Source organism: Perognathus longimembris, unplaced genomic scaffold (assembly GCF_023159225.1).
Source record: "Perognathus longimembris pacificus isolate PPM17 unplaced genomic scaffold, ASM2315922v1 HiC_scaffold_4546, whole genome shotgun sequence".
NCBI lineage: Eukaryota > Metazoa > Chordata > Mammalia > Rodentia > Heteromyidae > Perognathus > Perognathus longimembris.
In genome coordinates this window covers 105,161-126,723 of record NW_025959875.1, presented here as the reverse complement: position 1 = coordinate 126,723, position 21,563 = coordinate 105,161, and the positions used below count along the sequence as shown (strand labels likewise).

Below are 21,563 nucleotides of genomic sequence, written 5' to 3'. Positions count from 1 at the left end.
CACTGTGTTACAAAACTATATTTTCTAGTTAGCTATTAGGTACCATTAATCTCCTGAAACTGTTTCATTGAAAATATGTGTTAGAGACAAATTAATTAGTTTATGTGGAATGATTTGACTCTGACTTACTTGCTTAGTTTATTTGACAATGATTTTCTAATTTTTATTTCTTTTAGATAGAGTTGCTTATAGTGTTCTCTTTCTATTTTACTAGAATCTACTTGACATCTCATTTCAGAGAGTTCAGTTTCCAGTTCATTAATTCTGTCTTCTGTGTGTTTTTTCGATGAGGCATTTAACTGTTCTATCTTCTCCTGACATGCTGCTTGTTTCTGCAACAAAGCAAAAAAGATGTATTTTAAACAATTATAACCCAAACAACTGTGCATTTCTCTCTCTCTCTCTCTCTCTCTCTCTCTCTCTCTCTCTCTCTCTCTCTCTCTCTCTCTGGGGCTTGAACTCTGGGCCTGGGTGCTGTCCCTGAGCTCTTCAGCTGAAGGATAGTGCCCTACTTGAACCACTTCTGGTTTTCTGGTGGATAATTGGAGATAAGAGTTTCATGGTCTCCTGGACTTTCTTGCCTGGGCTGGCTTTGAACCGGGATCCTCAGATCTCAGCCTCTTGAGTAGCTAGGATTACAGGCGTGAGCCACTGGCACCCGGCTTGTATTTCTCTTTTTATTTTCAAATGAATGTTTGAGTGATTTCAAATATTTGAAAATAGATGCAACAGTTAAAGTACTTATTATTATAAACTGCATTAAACCTGAATTACAAAATATTTAAACTATTCTTTTCTTTAGATATGTTTCAAAACAAACTGAAGTACTCATATGTCTTAAGAATATATTCTACCAGTGAGCTACACCCCTAGATCTAAATCCTTCTGATGTTACTACCCATGTCATCTGATAAAGTATAAAATCAATTTAAATTTTGAAAATTAAGCAATGTCATTTAAGAGCAATATTCAAAATGTTGTATTGCTTCAACATCACCATTTTTATATTCCTCCAAGTAGCTCATTTTACGCCAACTAGTGCTAAAATAATGCTCAATGGAAAAATTATTATGCAAGATCAATATAATTATAATTGTGGAAACGGAAATATTTATGTGGAAAGATATTCTTTTTAGACATCTGCAAAACAAATGAGGGGACTAGATGAAGTACCTATAACACTCATACCTAAAGCATAAATTGACTAAAAATGTTAAGTATATTATAAATTAACCTGCAAAAACAGATTGACTTCTGTCAGTTTCTCCTCTAACTCCTGTTTCGTTCCATCTTCAATCATCTGCTTGTATTGTTCCATTTGACTAAGCTCTAACATATTCTTTGCCATGTGACTCTTGAGCTTTACAATTTCTTCTTCTAACTTCTTTTTATCCTTCTCAAGTGTGCCACATTTCTTTTGGACATTGGTCATAGACAGCAACTCATGCCGGAGAAGTTCATTTTCTTGATGTAAATGTCCATATTTTGAAGACTCAACTTCCATTTTTTCTACAAGACCACTATTCTGTGTGAATAAAAAAAGTATACTTTGGTAATAAAGTGTTTTCAAGTTGGGCACTGGGAGCTCACAACCTGTTATCCTAGCTACTCAGAAGGCTGAGATCTGAGGATCGCAGTTCAAAGCCAGCCTGGGAAGGAAAGTCTGTGAGACGCTTATCTCCAATTAACTACCAGAAAACCAGAAATGGTGCTGTGGCTCAAAGTGGTAGAGCATTAGCCTTGAGGGAAAAGTTCAGGGACAGTACTCAGGGCCTGACTTTAAGCCCTATGATAAACAAACAAACAAAAAACAACTTTTAGATTGAGAATTGTCTAATAAGACCATCGCACACTTTGACACAAATTCTATTACAATAAAGTTTAATGTATAATAGACCACACTGTGGTCTGAATAATTATTCAAAGTAAAATTGTCAGGAGTTACAAAAATTATGATTAGTCTTGAAGGTCATCATGTTTGTCACAAATCATTTGATCTCATTAAATTTCTACAGAATAATACGGTCAATTTTATTTTATTCTAAGAGAAAATCATTTATTTGACAAAAGATTCCTTCGTAATGAATAGCTTACTTGCTATTCTTGTTAAGAAAATCACAGATAATTTACTCTTAAAATTCACTTGAACTACAAGAAAAAAATCAGAATTCTAAGGAAAATCATTGAATTTATTATAAGTTTTAAAGTATTACCATTCGCAGGAACCCAACATTATAAATCAACACGCAGACCATTATTTGGCATTATTCAAAATAGTCAAAAGATTAAAAAAAAAACCCACAGTGCCTTCTATAGAACAATGGGTTAAAGTATTGTATATAAGCCTGGGCTTTAGACTGTCAGAACTGGTTAGTTATTGTGTGTGTGCCTGAACTCAGAGCCTGGATGCGGTCAGTCACTTGAGCCACAGCCCCACGTGCGGCATTCTTGGGAGTTCATAGGAGGTCTGAGTCTCATGGACTTTCCTACCCTGCTTTTGTTCAACCAGTGACCCTCAGATCTCAGCCTCCCGCCTAGGTAGGATTATAGGCATAACCACCGGTGCCTGGTTGGTTGTTTGTTTATTGTTGAGTCATTAACTTTATGAATTCAGTAAACTGTCCCATAGAGAGGAGCTGCCACCCGACCAGCAACTAGTATCAGCATGAGCACAATAACTATTTTATCAGTGAAATTTTACAGTGTAAAAGATTTCTATATGCTAATACTGGAGTGAGAAAACTTCCCTTTCAGTATAGGAGCAATTAATATGGAAAGACTTACCAAATTTTCGTTTGCACAAACTTTCTTCAGCTGTTCAATTTGCTCTGCTCTTTCTTTTGCTGTATGTTTTAATGTGAGAATTTTAAGTTCAAGCCTAAAAATGTATATTTTGATATGATTATTCTCATAGAAACCTTTAAAATGTCAAATAATTTCTAAAACAACGCATGTAAATGCAGTCAAAACTTCAATGTATATGCTACAAAATTAAAGTGAGTGGAAAAGTGGGTGGGGAGGGATGAGTGAGAATGTTGAGAAGGCTGACATTGATCAAGACACATGGAATTCATAAAGTGCTTTGTCGAATGACAACTCTGTACAACGACTTAAAGATAATAAAATATTTTTAAAATAAAGAGAAATGAAATAGAAGGGAAATTACTGGGATTCATAAACATTTGTTAAGTATATGACTTGATAAATGCATCAAATTCTACCTAGGCTTTGTGGACGATATACAACTTTACAGTATAAAATCCAAGCTATTTGTCGTTCTTTTTTTTTTTTTTTGGCCAGTCCTGGGCCTTGGACTCAGGGCCTGAGCACTGTCCCTGTCTTCTTCCCGCTCAAGGCTAGCACTCTGCCACTTGAGCCACAGCGCCGCTTCTGGCCGTTTTCTGTATATGTGGTGCTGGGGAATCGAACCTAGGGCCTCGTGTATCCGAGGCAGGCACTCTTGCCACTAGGCTATATCCCCAGCCCTATTTGTCGTTCTTGATTCCTTTCGTTCTTGCTTTTCCAGGGCTGGATTGAATCCATGGACTGTACACCTGAAATATACTCCCAGCCCTAAATTCATACTTCAAGGTGTATATGTCCCCAGCCTTTATACATGTATTGTTATCCTAACTGTTGTAATTATCCTGCTACATTGGTTATTTGATTTGTAAATGTCCAAGGTATTTATACTTTTGCATGCGTTTTTGCATCATCTCTGCATGTTGTTCAGCACTTTTGTGTAGATCCCGTAATTCTTGCAACTAAAACAAAGAAAAATATTTTAGTAATAATTGGAAAAAGTAGGCAGCTTCTGATTTTTTTCTGCTAAAATTTTAATTGAAATACTCATTACCTGAGTCATTTATATTATTAAGTATGGGAATTTTGTGTTACATTACCACAGGTTAATTGACATATTAGAAGTTTAATGGCTTGAGAATTTTAAAGTAACACATAGTATAAACTAACACTTTAAATAAATGCATATTGATCATGATACATATATATGTATATGTATATGTATATACATATTATGGCTATGGGACTGCAGCATATTTTCATTTAAAATTATGTTTTTTCAGACACTCATATTTACAATATTGATGAAAGGAGGGAAAGTGACAGTCCCATATAGTAAGAATTTATATTTTATATTCCTAGCATCATCTCATCAAGGATGATTTGCAAACCTCAAGAAGATAAATGATCACAGCTATATTGCAGATGTTAATAACACAGTGCTTTAAGTGACAAATAGACGTGTTATAGAAAAGTATGACAGGCAGTTTGTTCAAAATGGCCTGCATGTCAGGTCTGAATTCTTGACCCAGCAGTGAGGTTGAGCAAGTTAACTTTGTTATGTTTTAGTTTTGTCATTGTTAAGTGGAAATAATTGCATTAACTCCCTCACCAAAGTATTGGGAGATAAAATTAAACAGTCCAATGTGAGCAGGGTTCTACTAGCCTTAGGGTTATTGTGGAATAATAATAATAATAATAATTGTGCTCTTATAATATTTGAACTTTTCTACAGGTAGCATAAGACTGGAAGGGTTATTCTCTACAATTTAACATTGAGTCATTCTTTCTGCCACTAATAAGGAAAGAGAGGCCACAGAAAACCAGAATATATCCCCTAACTTTCATGGAACTTTCTCCACTTCTGCCCAACAGTATTTCCTCTGCTCCTAATAACTTATAACTTATTTATATTAGAATTCAATGGTGGTCCGTCATCTTGGTGCATAAGGCAAATGATACCTCCTGGATTAGGAAGTTGGAAACTGATACAGCTCTCACTGTGCATGATTAAGCTTTCCAATCTGAAAAGAAAAATACCAGACTACTTGAAGTCAAGGCTCCCACGTCAATCCCAAACCATTCACAGCAAGAGGTCACGGTGGGCTGCTTTAGGAAAGCTTTATGGAGAGCTTTCAGTGGCTAGAATTTGGCACACATCCCAGTTCTATCTATATAAGGAAGGATAGAAAAATATATTAGTTCCATAGTAAGAAATTATCATTTAGTGGAACTGTCCTTTTAAAAGCTTTAAGTTTAAAGATATCTTTCGAATTTAAAAAAGCCTTAGCATGCCAGTGTCTCAAAAAATAAACTTTTAATATCTTATGAGTGATGGAACATCCTAACTGCTGCCATGAAAACACTCCCAATTTATTCAAGGAAAGGGTGATGTGAATGTTATTATATAAAATTACCCCTTGGGTAAATTTATTATACTTGGATAAGATTAACTGACATAGGTAGAACTAAATGATCTGAAAGGAAATTATGCCTTTTTATGCAAGACACCTGCTGAGAAGAGGAGGCGAGGGAGAGACAGAGGAGTTAGATAATGCTTAGTTAGTTAATGAAGAAGTAAATTATGAACCAGCTATAAATAAATAAAAACTGAAAATGCAGAAAGGCTAGCAGGAGTAAAGGCAGAGATAGGAAAATGTGTCTCAGTAAACCAGAGAATAAAACTCCAGGTGAAGGGAAATAAAGTTGTATTTGCCACATATCTTACAACTGAATGTTCAGCGTAGCATTATTGATAACAGCCCAGAAGTACAATTAACCTATGACCCATCCACTTATGAGTGCTACTAGAGCAACATTGCAATGCCAGAAACAGTGAAGAGAGGATTCATTCATTATACAAATGAAATGAAAAATTAAAAAAAAAACCCACCATGTTAAGGAAAAGAAGACAGTCAAAAATAACTAATTATTACTAAAAATACAAATTATGGGCTGGGAATATGGCCTAGTAGTAAAGTGCTCGCCTCCTATACATGAAGCCCTGGAGTCGATTCCTCAGCACCACATATATAGAAAAAAGCTGGAAGTGGCGCTGTGGCTCAAGTGGCAGAGTGCTAGCCTTGAGCAAAAAGAAGCCAGGGACAGTGCTCAGGCCCTGAGTCCAAGCCCCAGGACTGGCAACAACAACAAAAAACAAACAAATTCTGCAGGATTCGGAAGTTTTAGAAATAATGAATAAATTGGTGTTTTCTAGGCCAGGAAATGGATGCTGGCGGTGGAGTCCAGGGGTGGCTTCCATGGAACTTGCAGTTCTTCAAGACATTGAAAAGCACACTTACATGACTCTGAATACACCGAGCCACGCTACCCTGTGTGCCAAACAGGTAGGCGCTGTGTTTATCCACACTGCCTCCAAAGAGGTCTTACAAACCCACTGCAGGCCTGGGGATGTGGCCTAGTGGTAGAGCGCTTGCCTCGCACGCAGGAAGCCCTGGGTTCGATTCCCCAGCACCACATATACAGAAAATAGCCAGAATAAACCCCTCCCCTGAGTCAAACCGGTGGAAGTTCCAGAAGCTCACCCCCAGACAGCCTGTAAGTGTGCGAGAGGAGGAGTCTCCAATCTAGAACACCTCGCCACTGGCTCTTTCCTGAAGGAGACCTTGAACCGGCCACCGTCTCTCGTGGGATGGGAACCGCAGAGGAGCAAACCCCTCAGGAGAGACAAGGCCCTATGGAGCCACGAGTCCTGTCTACTCAAGGGCCCGGGAAGCCATCGCAGCAGCTTCTCCCCCACCAGTCCTCAGTTTACCCCCAGTGGTCCAGTGTGGGAAAGCGGGTCAGCCCAACGTGGATGGTGTGTGTGTCTATTATATATATATATATATATACTGCTAGTGTATTCTTCAAAAGCATAATCTATAACTATCCATGTGAATTTTAGCCTAAGTTTCAAAGCTCACTTCTTTCAACATTTGATGTTAATTGCTTTGCTGCATTGTAATCAACCTAAAATCATCTAGTGGCAAAATGTGAAAAAGGTGTCTACATAATATTACAAAACTCTGAAATTAGGATGAATAAAAATTACTTAAAATTGAAACTTTAAATAAGAGTTCGATGGCATAAGGGGTTAAACCAGTGTTTGTGATATTAATAGATTTTTTTTAGTATCTATTCCACTGTGGTTACATGATCCTATGCCTATTCTCTTACAGTACCTTAAAAATTATTACATAGGCATAAAAACCAATCTTGGCTATCAGCTTTTTTTCCATCTGTCAGATAAAACTGGTTTATCCCACGTGAACCATTTTGTGATGTTAGAATACTGTTTAGTAATATATTACTTCTATATCATTGATTAGCATCGAAATTCTCTTTGTGAAAGTTAAACATCAAGCAAAGAAAGAAGTTTTACTTTGGGGAAATCTGAATCAAATTTTGGACATATGCTTTTGGTATATAATCAGACAGCTAAGTTTTTTTTCTTTATAAGAATCTATAAAAAAAGAATTTGTAGTACTTCACATTTTAACCCAAATGAATAAAAAGTAATATAAAACAAACACAAAACTTCAGGGGAAAAGATATCTATTCTCTAGTTTCTGCATAAAAATAATTACAAGTGATATATATATATATATGAAACTGCACAGTTTTCTCTACAAATAATTTAATAAGCATTTCCTTTGGCTAAAACATTGTTAATAAAAATACAGACAGAAATGTTATGCTGTTATTCTGTAGCCCAAATTCCTTTGAAAGTTTTCTTTAATGTTTCAAAAATGTGAAAATATGATTGGATTAAAATTTTACCTCATTCATTTAAAATTTGACCTAAAATATTTTCTAACCGTTTCAGTGATAGAACATTGACTTTACTGTACACCTTTCTATGTCTTCAGACCTTATTCTGTCTAAATAAAAATTAAAGAATTTTTCATAAAAAAAAAGAAAAAAAGGCAGAGGGTGCTGTGGCTCAAATGGTAGAGTGCTAGCCTTGAGCAAAAAGAAGCCAGGGACAGTGTTCAGGCCATACATTCAAGCCCCAGGACTGGCAAAAAAACAAAAACAAACAAACCATTGCCAAAGTTTGGTACTATTCTTATTTCTCTATTTGGGTTATCAGTACTATTCTTGTTCTATATCTATGCTTTTGTAATTTGTCTAAAATGAAAAGGAACTGCCTAATTTATCAAATAATTTGAAAAATAACTCAAAGCATATATATTTTAAAAAAAGAATATTTTTCCTTCATGTTCTATCAAAATACAAGAAATAAATGTATGTAGACCATAGGCAAGGGACATGTATCAGGGATAAAGAAGCTGAAAAGCATTCAAGAGGACCTGTCTTCCCTATTGAAGACTGAAAAAAGAAACCATGAAACAAAACACAGGGCAAGGTAAAGCTCAGGGACAGAACGCTTACTGAAGCATCTATCTATCTATATTTATCTATCATCTATCTATCTATATCATACATCCTATCATTATTTTCCAAAGCTCTTTGTCGTGAAAGACAGGATAACTGGGAGCACACACTGACTTTTCTCAAAGGAGAAAATGGCAAACAAAATATCACCTCTGATAGCTGTTATTTTATGCTTACCTAGCACTGGAAGAAATAACCCAGCCAGCCTACTAGCATACAAATGAGGGAAATCGGTGCCCCAAATAGAACATGTATTATAGTACCAAAGACGATTTGATCATGAAACTATAAATTCCTATAAAAATGCTAGGCCCCTTTGCATTGTACGAGGTCATTCTATATGTTCCCTACTCGGCTGCTAGAGGCGAAGGAAGTTGACTTCAGAACATTGTCCAGTGAGACAGAAACAGCATAGTCTCCACATACACTGGTGTTACACATACATAGGGTTTTCAATTCTACCATACTCTCTTATGGTTCTGGCATATTCTCATATTCTGCACTGAGCAGGATTTTGAAATATGTGCATACGGAAGTGCATACACACAGATTTAGAAACACTACCTCAGAACTCATTTTAGCTTTTGATATCTCCATTTCCTTTTGCTTGGAAAGATGATTTTCCAGAATTTCATCTTGTAATATTCTGGCACTTTGTTCTTCAGAAAGCTTTCTCAGGGTATCATTTCGTTCCTGTAAAGCCTAGAAAAAGACATTTAATTAAGTTTTAGTATCACATCATTTAGGGTAGCCAAGGCATTACTTAAGAGAAGAACATTATGAAAACAGTTGAAAGCTAAAACTCAAAAATACGAGAACTTTTCACTCACGTTAATCAAAAGTTAACTGCAAAATGGCATTTAAATTGATCAAAAGCAGAAACTTCATAAAACCAGAGATTGTATCATACATTATTTCTTTTTAAATGTGCAGTTTGTTTATTAACATAAAGATGCCTAAGTTACATTACTACTAGTGATTAGAGTCCAGTGCTCATTCATAAAATATATCATGATCATCTATTAGATGCCAAGATTTACAATAAAGAATTTCAGGAATAACTCTCCTAGTTTATATTTAAGTAGAGGTGAGGATTTGTTTTTAAATCTAAACAATATATTTATACCTCACGTAACAGGGCTTCAGTGACCAGCAACTTCACACGTAATGGCTTTATGGCTATACTATATGTTATGTGGCTTGTTAGGTGGTAGAGGTCTTAAGCTTGTAAATGCACACGAGGGATGTTTGCAGAGTTATAAAATTACTAAACATTTCTCAGATTGTATCTTCACCAGTAAGAAACATATGACAGGATATATCTTGAATCAAAAGGAAAACGACTATTGATGAAATAAAGTGAGAAATATGAAGTTTTACCCAATACTCATTACCTGACTCAAATCATTTTTTACAGTTTTCAGTTCCTCACTCAGTGTCCTAACAGAGACACCAAGTGTTTGTCTCATTTTAACTACATTGTTATATTGCTCTTCTTTATCTCTTAACTGTTCTTTAATTTTTTCATAAAGCCCATCAATATTTCTTCTCTCTTCTTCTTCTTGCTTTAGGGCAAATCTGCAATTAAATGTGCTTATCTTAAAAGTCATTTTGGTAGAGAATGAAAATTCAATTTATAATCTCACTGTTCATCTGTTAATTTGTTATCTTAATAAAATTCCTATGCTTTTTAAAAAAATTGTCAAGGTTACAGTTTCAAACACAAGGCAGTGAGTACATTTCTTATCAAACGTGTTACCTCCGCTCTCGTTTTCTCCCACTTTCCCTCCACCCCATTACCCCCCCCCCCCCACCGGAGTTGTACAGTTGGTTTACAGCATCTTGTCTTGCAAGTATTGTTGTTGCATCTGTTCACCCTTTACCCCTTTGTCTCTCCATTTTGATGTTCCCCTTCCCTTCCCTAGTTCAGTAAACATATATACAATACCCAGGGTGCCGAAATCAAATACAGTGACAACAGGGGTAAAACCATAGGAAAGAAAAACAAGAGAAAAAGATCTAATTTCACATTGTATGTTGAAAATAACAACGATAAACCACTGAATTCTGTACCTTGAACTTCATTTTGCTTAGCATCATCTTATGTGATCATATATACATAGCTATTAAGCAGGCTATTATGATCATCTTTTAGGACTATCCTAGATATATACTAATGGTTACCAATGAGGGAAACCATCCAATCTATACTTCTTTGGGTCTGGCTCACTTCACTTAGTATGTTTTTTCCCAAGGCTTCAATTTCCTTATGAATGGGACAATGTCTCTCTCTCTCTCTCTCTCTCTCTCTCTCTCTCTCTCTCTCTCTCTCTCTCTTCTTTCTTTTCCTCCCTCCCTCCCTCTCTCTTTCTTTCTTTCTCTCTTTCCTTTCTTCTTTCTTTCTTTCTTTCTTTCTTCTTTCTTTCTTTCTTTCTTTCTTTCTTTCTTTCTTTCTTTCTTTCTTTCTTTCTTTCTTTCTTTCTTTCTTTCTTTCTTTCTTTCTTTCTTTCTTTCTTTCTTTGCCAGTCCTGAGGCTTGAACGTAGGGCCTGAGAACTGTCCTTTTTTGCTCAAGGCTAGGACTCTACCACCTGAGCCACAGCACTGCTCCAAAGTGGGGTTGCTAGGTCATAGGGGAGCTCTAGGTTTACCTTTTGATGAACTGCCATACTGCTTTCCAGAGTGGTGGAATAAGCTTACACTCCCAACAACAGTGTAGTAGAGTTCCCTTTTGGACACATCCCTGTTATTAGTTTTCTTGATAATGGCCATTCTTACCGGGGTGACTGGAATCTCAGTGTTGTTTTGATTTGCATTTGTTTTATGGCCAGTGAGGTTGAGCATTTCTTCATATGCCTCTTGGCCTTTCTCATTTCCTGTTCAGAAAAGTCTGTCTTTCAGTCTTTAGCCCATTTATTAAGGGGGCAGTTGTTTCTTTGAGGGTTTGTTTTTGGGGAATTTAAGTTTTGAGGTCTATGTATATTTTAGATGTGAGGCCCTTCTCTGTTGTGTGGCCAGTGAAGATCATCTCCCTATCTGAGTGCTTTCTATTTATCTTTCAAACTATGTCCTTTGCCATGCAGAAGCTTTACAGTTCAATGCAATCCCATTTGTCCAACCTTTCTTTGATTTGTTATGTTTCTGGGCCTTTAAAAGAAAGTTTCAACATGTGCCAAGGAGCCCAAGTGTTTCTCTTATTCCTTCCTGCAATGTTTTCAGGGTATTTACCTTGAGGTCGTTGATCCATTTGGAATTGATTCTGGTGCAGGGTGGTACATAAGGATTTAACTTTAGTTTTTTTTTTTTTTTTTTACAGGTGTTTAACCAATTTTTCCAGCACCAGTTTTTGAAGAGGTTGTCTTTCTTCCATCCTATTTATTTAGCTCTATTAATCTTTGGTTAGTCTCATGACAATCAAGTATGGGTGCATGCATGCCTTCAATTTTTCATTAATTGAATTTACCACTCGTGCTTGTAGAGCATTTTGAGGACAATCCTCTTGGCTTTTCATTGACTACTCTATGGCCTGTTTCTTTTGAGCAGGAGTAGATTCCCTGACTTGCCATTTTCTTGTGCTTCTTCTTCACATTTGGGAAAGAAAGGAAATCCAATAATACAACAGAACACAATTTTAAGGCATGAACTAGCCCAGACCTGAGTCTTGTAGTTGTACAGACTTTAGAATTTCACTGTCATAGGTAAATTCACTCTTTCTTCAATATAAAAACAGATCAACTACCACCACAGAACACAATTTTAAGACAAAAATCAACCCTGGACCTTGTAATTGCCCTGATCTTGGAGGATCAATATGTTAGGTAGCTATTCCCCTATCTCTGAATTTATTTGTTAGGGAAGGAGTATTGTGACTCAGGGGTTGGATTATATATAGTTGGAACCAGTGAACTAACCTGTCCTTACCTTTAGATCTATCTGAACTGAAAGGATTACTCAATGAACCCCTTTGAGACAATCAAGAACTAGGGATCAATGGACTATAAAGGTGCAAGGAGGAGTGTAGAACCAGCACTTACAAAAGGGATAAGGGAAAATGGGAGGAGCAATTAAGAGTAGAGAAATGGAGGGAATGAAAGGGACAGAGGGATGATGGCTGAGATATAAATCCAGAGAAATGAAAAAGAGAGTGAGAGTAAAAAAGTAAAAAATAAGGGTAAGAAAAAAACAAAAAAGAAATAAAAAACTTAAAAGGTTATGTAAATGTAGGCGAATAATACCAAACCCAATGAGGGTACTGAGCCTGAGAGGCAGAGCTTCTGCTCATGGGAGCCTGGATTTCGTCTGTGCCTCCTGAGGGCGGAGGCCTAAGAAACGCTGTTGGCTACGGATCTAGGGAAGAAATAGAAAACAATTACAAGAGGTTTGTTTTTAAAGAGAGAATAGAAAAAGAAGAAAAAAATATATCTAATTTGCTCATTGCTGTGAGACTATCTTCCAATATTGCCTCTGGTAGCAGACCAAGTAGTAAATATACTACTGCCTTGATTTTTATTTTTATTTTTTATTATTTAAATAGTCTCTGTGATAGATAGTCTCAGTCCCCAAAAGCTGTGCCTCCTGGCAGTTATACTTCTGTGTGATTTCCTCCTAGGGCATGAACTGGACCCTGGGACTTGCCTGGATGGAGCAGGATATGGTAAAAATGAGAGAATAGTCTCTCTACGCTTACAGTCCCAAAAGACTGGCTTCCACCGGGCTGGATTGCTTTTTCTTGGTCTCTGCTTCACTCCCTCTGAAGAATGCCAGTACTGTACCATGGGCTGCCTAAAGAAAAGGTCCCACATGGAGAAATGGAGGGAAGCTTCTGGCCAGCAGCCAGCAATGAACCTCTCTACCCGTCAGCCTGTGGGGAAGTCAATCCTGCTGAAGGCCCTGTGACCTGAACGTGGAAAGCGATCCAGTCTTCCTGGAGCTTTGGGGTAATGGCAGCCCTGGCCGACACCTGGATTGCAGCCCTGCGAGCAACCAAGCCACCAGTACACAGGGGTGCGAGCAACCGAGCCACAAGTACACAGGGATGTCTCGCCCACTGAGAGCTCAAGGTAATGACGGGTTGTGTTTGGCTCACATATTTTGTAGCAATTTGATAGGAAACAATAGATGACTAACAAAATCTCCCTCTCCCGAGAGGAAAAAAAAAATTAAAAACTGATGGAAAATGAGAAAACATTTAAAAAGTTATAATCGGTCAAAAGAATTCTTCATTATTGGGGTGACCTTGTGTCGTCTTTGGTTGGAGCCTCTGATTTCCTGGCCAGGGTCAGCTTTCCTGTGGCATCGTTGGTTTCTTAAGTCATTTGTTTGAGGTGGGAGGAAGGGGGTCCCCTTTTCAGATTGAAACAGTTGTTATTATTATTATTATTTTAGAAACTCTTGCAGCCGGCTAAGCTACAGATCTGCAGAGGGGCGGGTGGGATGGGGGTGCGGGGGGGGGGGGAATGAACCCCAGGAGAAGCTCTTCCCACCTGGGTGGGGAGACCTCCCCCCTGGCTGGAGCTGACTGTCAGATTCCTTTGCCCTTTGGGAAGATGGCCAGGTCTGTGCCAGCCTCAACGCTGGCATCTTCTTTCTCTCCAGTGGTGGGGGGGAAGGGCTCCCTGCCAACTGCTGTTCTGGGGGTGCAAGCGGGGCTGTCTTTTGTGGGGTACTCATGCTTCCCATGGCCTTGGGGCCGCCTGGGGTCCGTGGCCAGTGCGCGCTGGGCCTGAGCCTGGCCCGCTCTGTCCATGGCTCTTGTCCTGGTTTTTGCCCTGCCCGTGTGGCGGCTTCTGCGGCTCCGATCGGACCGGGCTTCCCAAGCAGGCTGCCTAGCGCTGTCCTTCCTGGACCCCCCGCGATTCTACCGTGGCCCCCTCGGCGGGGGGTCTGTCTCGGGAACACTGAAACTGGATTCCTGGAGACCGCCCAGCCAGCCCCCGCCGGCTCCTCCCCAGTTTTTCCGGGTCTCAATTTCTATGCTTCAACATATATATATATATATATATATATATATATATATATATATATATATATATATATATATTTAGTTCTCATATTTAAAAATTCTCACGTCCACCGCTTCCAGAGAACACATGTGCTTGAAAGGTTATAGTGGAAGAATATTCTGCTACCTGTAAATGTCATTTCTACCTCTTACAAATATTATGGAAAAGGAATTTTGAAGTCTCTCAGTATATTGACAAGTGTAAAACTTATTTTTATACAGTCATGTTTATACCTCAATAAAAAAAACATATTGTCAAGTAAACTAACTTTCTATACCTATTGCCTACAAATAAGTTTATTAATTAGTTAGAAATCCAGTAGACTCTCAATGGAATACAGTCATTGCTGCATTAGTTCCTTCTGGTCCCCTCATTTCTGTGCTCCCCTTTGCACTCGTCGAAACAGATTAAACTTACATACAGGACAAAAAAGCACAGACGTCAAAAGCATTTCTTGGTGTTCATTTTGATAAGCATCATTTTATACCACCATATGCACACAGCTATTGAGCCCTTGTGGGCCTCTCCCATTACATCCTGCTCTGGTCTCACTGTGTGAATGGTTAGAGCCCTGTTTAATGTGTCATGTCCACGTAAACACATCTTTTAAATGATCGGATCTTACCTCAAATTGCGGAGTTCCTGTTCCTGTTCTACTTTTGCATGCTCTTCTTCTGATAGCTCTTTGTGTAGTATACTAATATTTTTTCTCATGTGTTCAGTTTTTTCTTTCAGGGCTTCATAGTGGCTACATTTAAGTTTTAATACTTTTTTATATGCATGAAGTGTATCTTGGATTTTCAATATCCTACCAGGATCTATATCAGGGAGAAAACAAGACATACATGAAACATAAAGAACCTGTCAAATATGAAGTACTGAACATTTTCATATTTTATACACTAAACACTATAGACTCCGGCGTAGAACATATTATGCTAAGTTCTGCAGCTAACACAGATAAGAACATGTTCAAGTTCTAACTCTAGTGCAGATGATAGACAAATAAACATGGCCACAATACATTCCCACCGATTATGTGACACAAAAAAGTTCTGTAATCAGCAAAGTGAATCTGATCTAAACTGAACTCAGGGGGTTTCCCTGGAGAAAAGATGGCTACCTTGAAGCCTGAAGGGTGAGCAGGAGGCAGGCAGAGGGAGAAGGGGGGCACTAAGGATCTTTTGTGTCCGCTGTGGCCACCATGGACCCGTAAGTACTAATTTTGTTTCTGAAACAAAACGAAGCATACCAAATGTCTAAAACACTTTTCAGAAAAATAGATGTTAGTTCATGATCTCCAATAGACAGGAAGCAAATAAAGTTGACCTTTCCGCGTCCTAACATCTTGCTCTGAAGTGCTTCCTAGGATGCTACAGTGAGAGAAGGAACTGAAATAGTCTATACCAGAGTACGTGAGCGGTGGTAAAAGCTGAGAGCGGGTTGAAAGCAAGGCAGTCAGGTGGATCCCTGAGAAAAGGATCGCAGGACAGAACCCTGTGCAGGACAGCACTGCAGGTCAACAGCCCTACAGATTTGCAAGGACTTCCTTTAGTAATTATCAGAGCACTGAGGACACACGTGTGACCGAAAACTACCGGGTATCGAGGGAAGGAAATCTGAAAGGATTACAGAGAGGTCAGGCTGTTCATTTGAAATTCAACTGTAGTCCAGATTGAAGGTCAAAAGAGAGGTGTAAGTATGAAATATAATTAAAACAACAGGTTGAGCATGTCGAGACACAGAGAAACCAAACTGAATGATGACAGACAATCCTAACTCCAGTTGAAATCTGAACTGAGAAGGTTTCTCATGTGTTTGGATTGTTTTTCAGATTTTAGAGAACTTTCATATAAACCATGTACCCTGGAAATAGCAAAATTTAAGAAAAATTAAGTCTCACATAATTTATCACTGTAAGCACAAATTTACCATAAACGTTGGAGTTAATCAAAATGTAATTTTCAATACAGACTGTTCTTGCCACCATTTTAAGTGAGGACAAGGTAAACAGTCATGAAGTTGTAGAATGATATAATTGCACTACTGTAGTATGTTTAGAATCCATATTTGTTCAGGTGCATAAGATGGGCTTCAAAATAAACTTTTGATCTTCAAATTATAAATAAATAGCCATAGTAGTAAATTATAAATAAATAGCAATAGTTAATAGCAGTTGAGGATGTAACTAAACTATTCTGAATGTCTGGGATGATGAGGAGGTCCTAGTGTCTGTGCCAGCAGTGTCTCAGCAGGAATATCTAGACAGTGTGAAGGAAAAACAAAGCTCACAGAGTCTCACACTCAGACAAGAGTTGATGGAGTCTCAATAATTGGACTCCATCTTCTAAACCCCGACTCTTGGGCCTCTGGTGCCATGCCATGTTCTTTGGCTTTCTTTCACCTCTCCTTCCCTCTTTTCTCTCTGCTTTCCCCATGTCCGGCTCACCCTGCATCTCCAGCAGCCGTTGTGACCTCTGCCCCCTGCACAGTACCATCCCTGAATTCCACAGGGCACTCGGCAGGGGTCACCAAGATGCCAACAGCCAGGCAGCCCAAGGAGAGGAAGTCTCTGCTTGTTCTCCCTTCTGAAGAAACCTTGTCACCTTCTCCCCCTACAAAGATGCCAGCCAGGTGGGAGGAATGAGGGGAGAGTTTTCAAGTATCTCAGCAATGTCTGAGCCTTCCATGTTGAATTTTCTTTATTAAAATGTACTTTTATCTTACAGAAAAGCTAGAGGAATTAGGTAATTATCTCTGTACTAACACAAAAGCGTAGCTTGTGTTTAAGCAACAAATGAATATGATTATGTCTGAAATTTAAAAAAATGTGTAGTTACAGTTGCTGATTAGATCATGGTTTTTGGAAAAGTGGCAATGGATATATAACATTTATAAAGTTTCTACAGTAGTGGAGGCAGAGATGAGGGTAACTGATCTGATAAAGTGATCATGTTAAAGGCAAAGGGAGAAACAGTCAATCAAAAGCCTGAATGAACCACTCACAGTGAACAAATGGCAATATTAATTAAAAACACTGTTCTCATTATGATTATTATTAACTATTGCTTGCAGTAACAAGGATCAAGCCCAGGGCCTTGCATCTGCTGAGCAAATCTACCACTGAGCTACATCTGTAGATTTTTTATCCAATTATAGTATAATACACATTTCTCGTGAACACAACAGTGTTCTATGGTGTAGTACTGAACACTATCCATGTATTACGGTCAAAGATCATACGTGTTCAAGCATCTTACCATTGTACTTCAGTCTAAGTTGCTTGAGTAACACCAAGATGTCATCACAGTCCGGACCAGACAGCTCCCATCCTCCACAGGTTATTTCAGATGACAGAGTGAAGTCATCAGACTCACTCATGGTAGTTATCTCATTTTTCACCTGAAAATAAATCATACTAATTCAGTTTCTACAACATTTATACCCTATATTAAAGGTACGAAGTGATATTTTCCATCTTTTTAGATAAGCAGGAGATAGGTAATGCTGAAAAAAAAGTCATTTGTGCCAAATGATATTTTACAATGGATAGAGATTATTAATTCCTATTTCAATGTAAATTTCATTATATAATCAAAGATTCTCTATTTTCACGTTGTTTTTAATGTATTTTTAATTTGAATTTTTATTAATATAATGGCATAATACATTTTCCTAACAAACATTGCTTTTGATTATTGTTGTTTTTTTTTTTTTTTGGCCAGTCCTGGGCCTTGGACTCAGGGCCTGAGCACTGTCCCTGGCTTCCTCCCGCTCAAGGCTAGTACCCTGCCACTTGAGCCACAGCGCCGCCTCTGGCCATTTTCTGTATATGTGGTGCTGGGGAATCGAACTTAGGGCCTCATGTATCCGAGGCAGGCACTCTTGCCACTAGGCTATATCCCCAGCCCTTGATTATTGTTTTTAACCATACCTTTGTCTTAGTTTTTTCTTTTTGAGCTACCAACTCTCCAAAAGATTCACAATTTTTTTTTTCCACACTTGTAATCTTAGCTACTTGGGAAGCTAAGATCTGAAGATTGCAATTCAAAATCATCCCAGGCAGGAAAGTCCACGACACTCTTATCTCCAATAAATTACCCCCAAAAAATAAGTAAATACAAGTCAAAAGTGGAGCTCAAGTGGTCGGTCACTAGCCTTGAGCAAAAAATCTCAGAAACAGCACCCAAGCCCTAAGCAAAATTTGAAGAATATCTGCAGCTACTGTCTTTCATACAAAAATTTCCGAATTTGTAATTTATGTTCCTACTCATAACACTTATGAATAGGTAAAGTCCATTAACTCATAAAGTATTAGTCTACTTAAAATACCATTTTTCTACAAATATAATACAACTATAAACAGCAGTGACATTAAGGAACAAAAATCACACTGTTGTTAAATTCATATCAAACTTTCCACCTGTCAAAGCAAAAATATATTACTAGCACTATTTGACAGGACGAAATAAAGACTTTTTGTCTTTTTCATTTTAAATTAAAATGTGTTGAAGGACATTCAAACCTTGGGGAATACTGTTTAATTCCTCAGATGAGAGAGACATTGTTTTAGTAAGAATTGGAATTAGTTTTCTTAGAGCATTCTACGCATATCCTGCCTATTATTTTATGCACTGTGCCCGTGTCTCACTCATTTTTAATCCTTACAACAATTCTGAAAATTGAAATACCATTAGGGATTTCAAAACAGAAAGAACTACACAGAAAAAGGCCAGGTAACTTAGCCAAGCTTGCACACCTCGTCAGTGGTAGACCCGATTTGAAACCCTTAAATTTTGCTCCACCCCATGTGACACACAAATAGCATTTATCTTCAGGTGTTTTTATGTGATCATTGCAGGTGTACTTATAGCAATTAATAAAGGATGAATCTTGCAATACTTTTAACAATAAAAAGTCTTTATGCTTAGCCAATTTTGGAAACTTCATTTCAATAATGATTTTTAAAAATCTTTATTGAAAATGTGATGAGCAGGATGATTACAAATACATAAGTAAGGTAATGATGACATTTGTTTCTAAACAATGTTACCGCATCCCTCATTTTCTCCCAGTTACTCCTCCCTACTCCCCTTCCCCCAAGTTGTTAAGGGTGATGATAGCCAACCTCTTGTTAAGTGAGTATCATTGTTGTATTAGTTCATCCTTTGACCTGCTGTTTCTGTGATTCCCTTTCCCTTCCCCTGGTCAAAGAATCTTATACACAAGACACAAGGTACAGAAAATTAAGAGGAAAGGAAAAAAAAATTCCCTAAAAATTAAAAACACGACATACAGTATGTAATAAGAACCTCTTGCTTCCATATCTGGGGGTTCATGTGGATTCCCTTCCTTCTATATGGTCCCCTGTATTAAGCAATTGGGTTGCTGAGATGCCCTGTTAAGAATAGCAATGATTTTTGTCAAGGACTCTCTCCTTCAGGCAATCAGCGGAGTGTACACCTTTCCAATCTCAGTCCCCAGCACGCACTCAGGGGTACCAGGCTGGCTAAGGAGCGCCATTCTCCTTCCAGGCCTTTTCTCCCAGAGAGGTCAAAGCTACTGTCCTCTTACCTCCTCCTCTCTGGGAAGGCTCTGGGTGCCCCGAAGCCACGCCCCACTGGCTGTTTCTGCCCTCTGCCCTTTAACGCCTGGGTGTGGTTGACACCCCCACCCCACCCCGGGGCTCCTTGTGGTACACTCAGGGTGGAAGTGGTTAAATGTAGCAAATGTGTGCAATCCAACTGAGAGAGAAATCCATCCCCATGCAGTTGATCTTCACCTCCCAGGGAATCGATGACTTAGTCTTAGTCATTGCCCAGATAGATCCACACCAATGGGCTTTGAGACATTGAATCTTTAGGTTATGATACATTAAAAACTAGAACGGATACTGATATTAAGTAACAAAGCAAAACACCAAACACCCTAAGATGTATTTGTAGGTAGAAGCCGAAAGGACCTAGAAAAGAAAAATGTGTCTTAAATCTACTGTTGCTGGACTTTTGGGAGACTGATTGGAAAGGCATTAAGGCCAGTTGGTATGGATAAACAGTAACATCTAGATCAGATTTTTGTCACCTTGGTCAAGATATATACATACATACATATATATATGCATATGCATTAAAATTGTACAGTAAAGAAGCAGCCTGGAAAAAAATTACTGAGCAGAAAATACGGTATTCCTTTTGCAACAAAACAAGTAACCCAATGGTTATGGCAAAGAGCCAGGAGAATGACTCCCACTTTCAGTAATAATTCTTAATAAAGAAATGTCAAAATACACCAGTTGCTAACACATCCCATTAAGTGCTAAAAGAATTTTCCCCAAAATTCTATTTTAGAGGAGCTATAATCTAAGAAGAAATTTCAGGGTAAAGCTAGGAGAATGGGGTATTTAATATTATAACACTTCTAAGAGCATCTGACTTTTAAGTAACAGGTTAACATGATCAGATCTGAAAATTTAAAAGTACACAATTATTGTTGCATGGTTTGGGAGAAGGTTTACAGTGGATAGGTTGTAGTGATAGACCTGATTATGGTAAAGGCACAGGAGAAAAGCAGAGCTAACAAAGACCATTCATATTGACGAAGGTGGCATGAAAATAATCATACCTCTGTCTGTTAGTCAATAGTTCTCATCTTTTTATTCATTTTAAACACACTTTTCACATGATCAGCACAATATAACTACTATACAATACATCCATGCTCTATGGTGCAATATGCACAAATTTACTTATTTGTATAACATGGTACTCCTTTTACAGTATGTTTTGTCCTCAAAGAGTTCTTGATAATTTGGGTAACTTATTGGGGTCTTCTAAAGCATTTATTTCCCTTTTTACCTATGAAATAAATATATGATGAACTTTCAATGTGTCTCTACAACATCTGTATCACATACTAACTCTTCAAAAATGGCAATATTCCACTTGTGAAATATAATCAGAAGTATAGACAAAAAAAAAAAAGATTTTGGTCAAATGACTCATACTTGTAATCCCAACTACTTAGGAGGCTAAGATATAGAAAGATTTCAGTTCAAAGCCACGGGTTAATTGAGATGAGAATCTCATGGAGTTTCCTTCCCAGGCTGGCTATGAACCACAATTCTCAGATCTCAGACTTCTGTGTAGCCAGAATTACATGCATCAGCCACAACTTTGCCTGGTCAAACTACCATTTATTAGTTCCTTTTGCAAATACATATCTTTGTATAAGCAAAATTCCCTATTTTCACTTATTGTAAATTTTTTACTTTATATTTCATGATGTATCTATTTGCTTTCTATCATGCCTTTTTATTATCATTCATTCTTTAGATGATCTCTAATTAGTTGTTCAACAGGGT

The 21,563-nt window shown here is 37.9% G+C and overlaps 1 protein-coding gene across 4 annotated transcripts; it reads right to left on the bottom strand.

Annotated features, from left to right (window-relative positions):
• Nucleotides 1-285: 285 nt before the first annotated feature.
• LOC125344851 (coiled-coil domain-containing protein 144B-like) lies at nucleotides 286-17,876 on the bottom strand. Of its 4 annotated transcripts, XR_007209657.1 has the most exons (5): nucleotides 17,464-17,876; nucleotides 14,829-15,021; nucleotides 8,767-8,904; nucleotides 2,785-2,878; nucleotides 286-332 (listed from the first exon to the last, which is right to left on the bottom strand). XR_007209657.1 is itself a non-coding variant. In XM_048337166.1 (4 exons), the coding sequence occupies exons 1-3, from the start codon at nucleotides 17,618-17,620 to the stop codon at nucleotides 8,877-8,879; spliced, it is 378 nt and encodes a 125-aa protein (XP_048193123.1). In that variant the 5' UTR covers nucleotides 17,621-17,876; the 3' UTR covers nucleotides 286-332; nucleotides 8,767-8,876. The 4 variants fall into 4 exon arrangements, 3 of the variants coding, with proteins under 3 accessions (XP_048193123.1, XP_048193121.1, XP_048193122.1); XM_048337166.1 differs by lacking the exon at nucleotides 2,785-2,878; XM_048337164.1 differs by lacking the exons at nucleotides 286-332; nucleotides 2,785-2,878 and adding an exon at nucleotides 3,509-3,764.
• Nucleotides 17,877-21,563: the final 3,687 nt, after the last annotated feature.

Coding starts and splice junctions, on each gene's coding strand:
- LOC125344851 (XM_048337166.1), bottom strand. CDS start 17,620: ATGATTTATTTTCAGGTGAAAAATGAGATAACTACCATGAGTGAGTCT. Junction 15,022..17,463: donor ACTTAGACTGAAGTACAATG/GTAAGATGCTTG, acceptor TCCCTGATATAG/ATCCTGGTAGGATATTGAAA. Junction 8,905..14,828: donor CAGGAACTCCGCAATTTGAG/GTAAGATCCGAT, acceptor GTCTTTTTCTAG/GCTTTACAGGAACGAAATGA.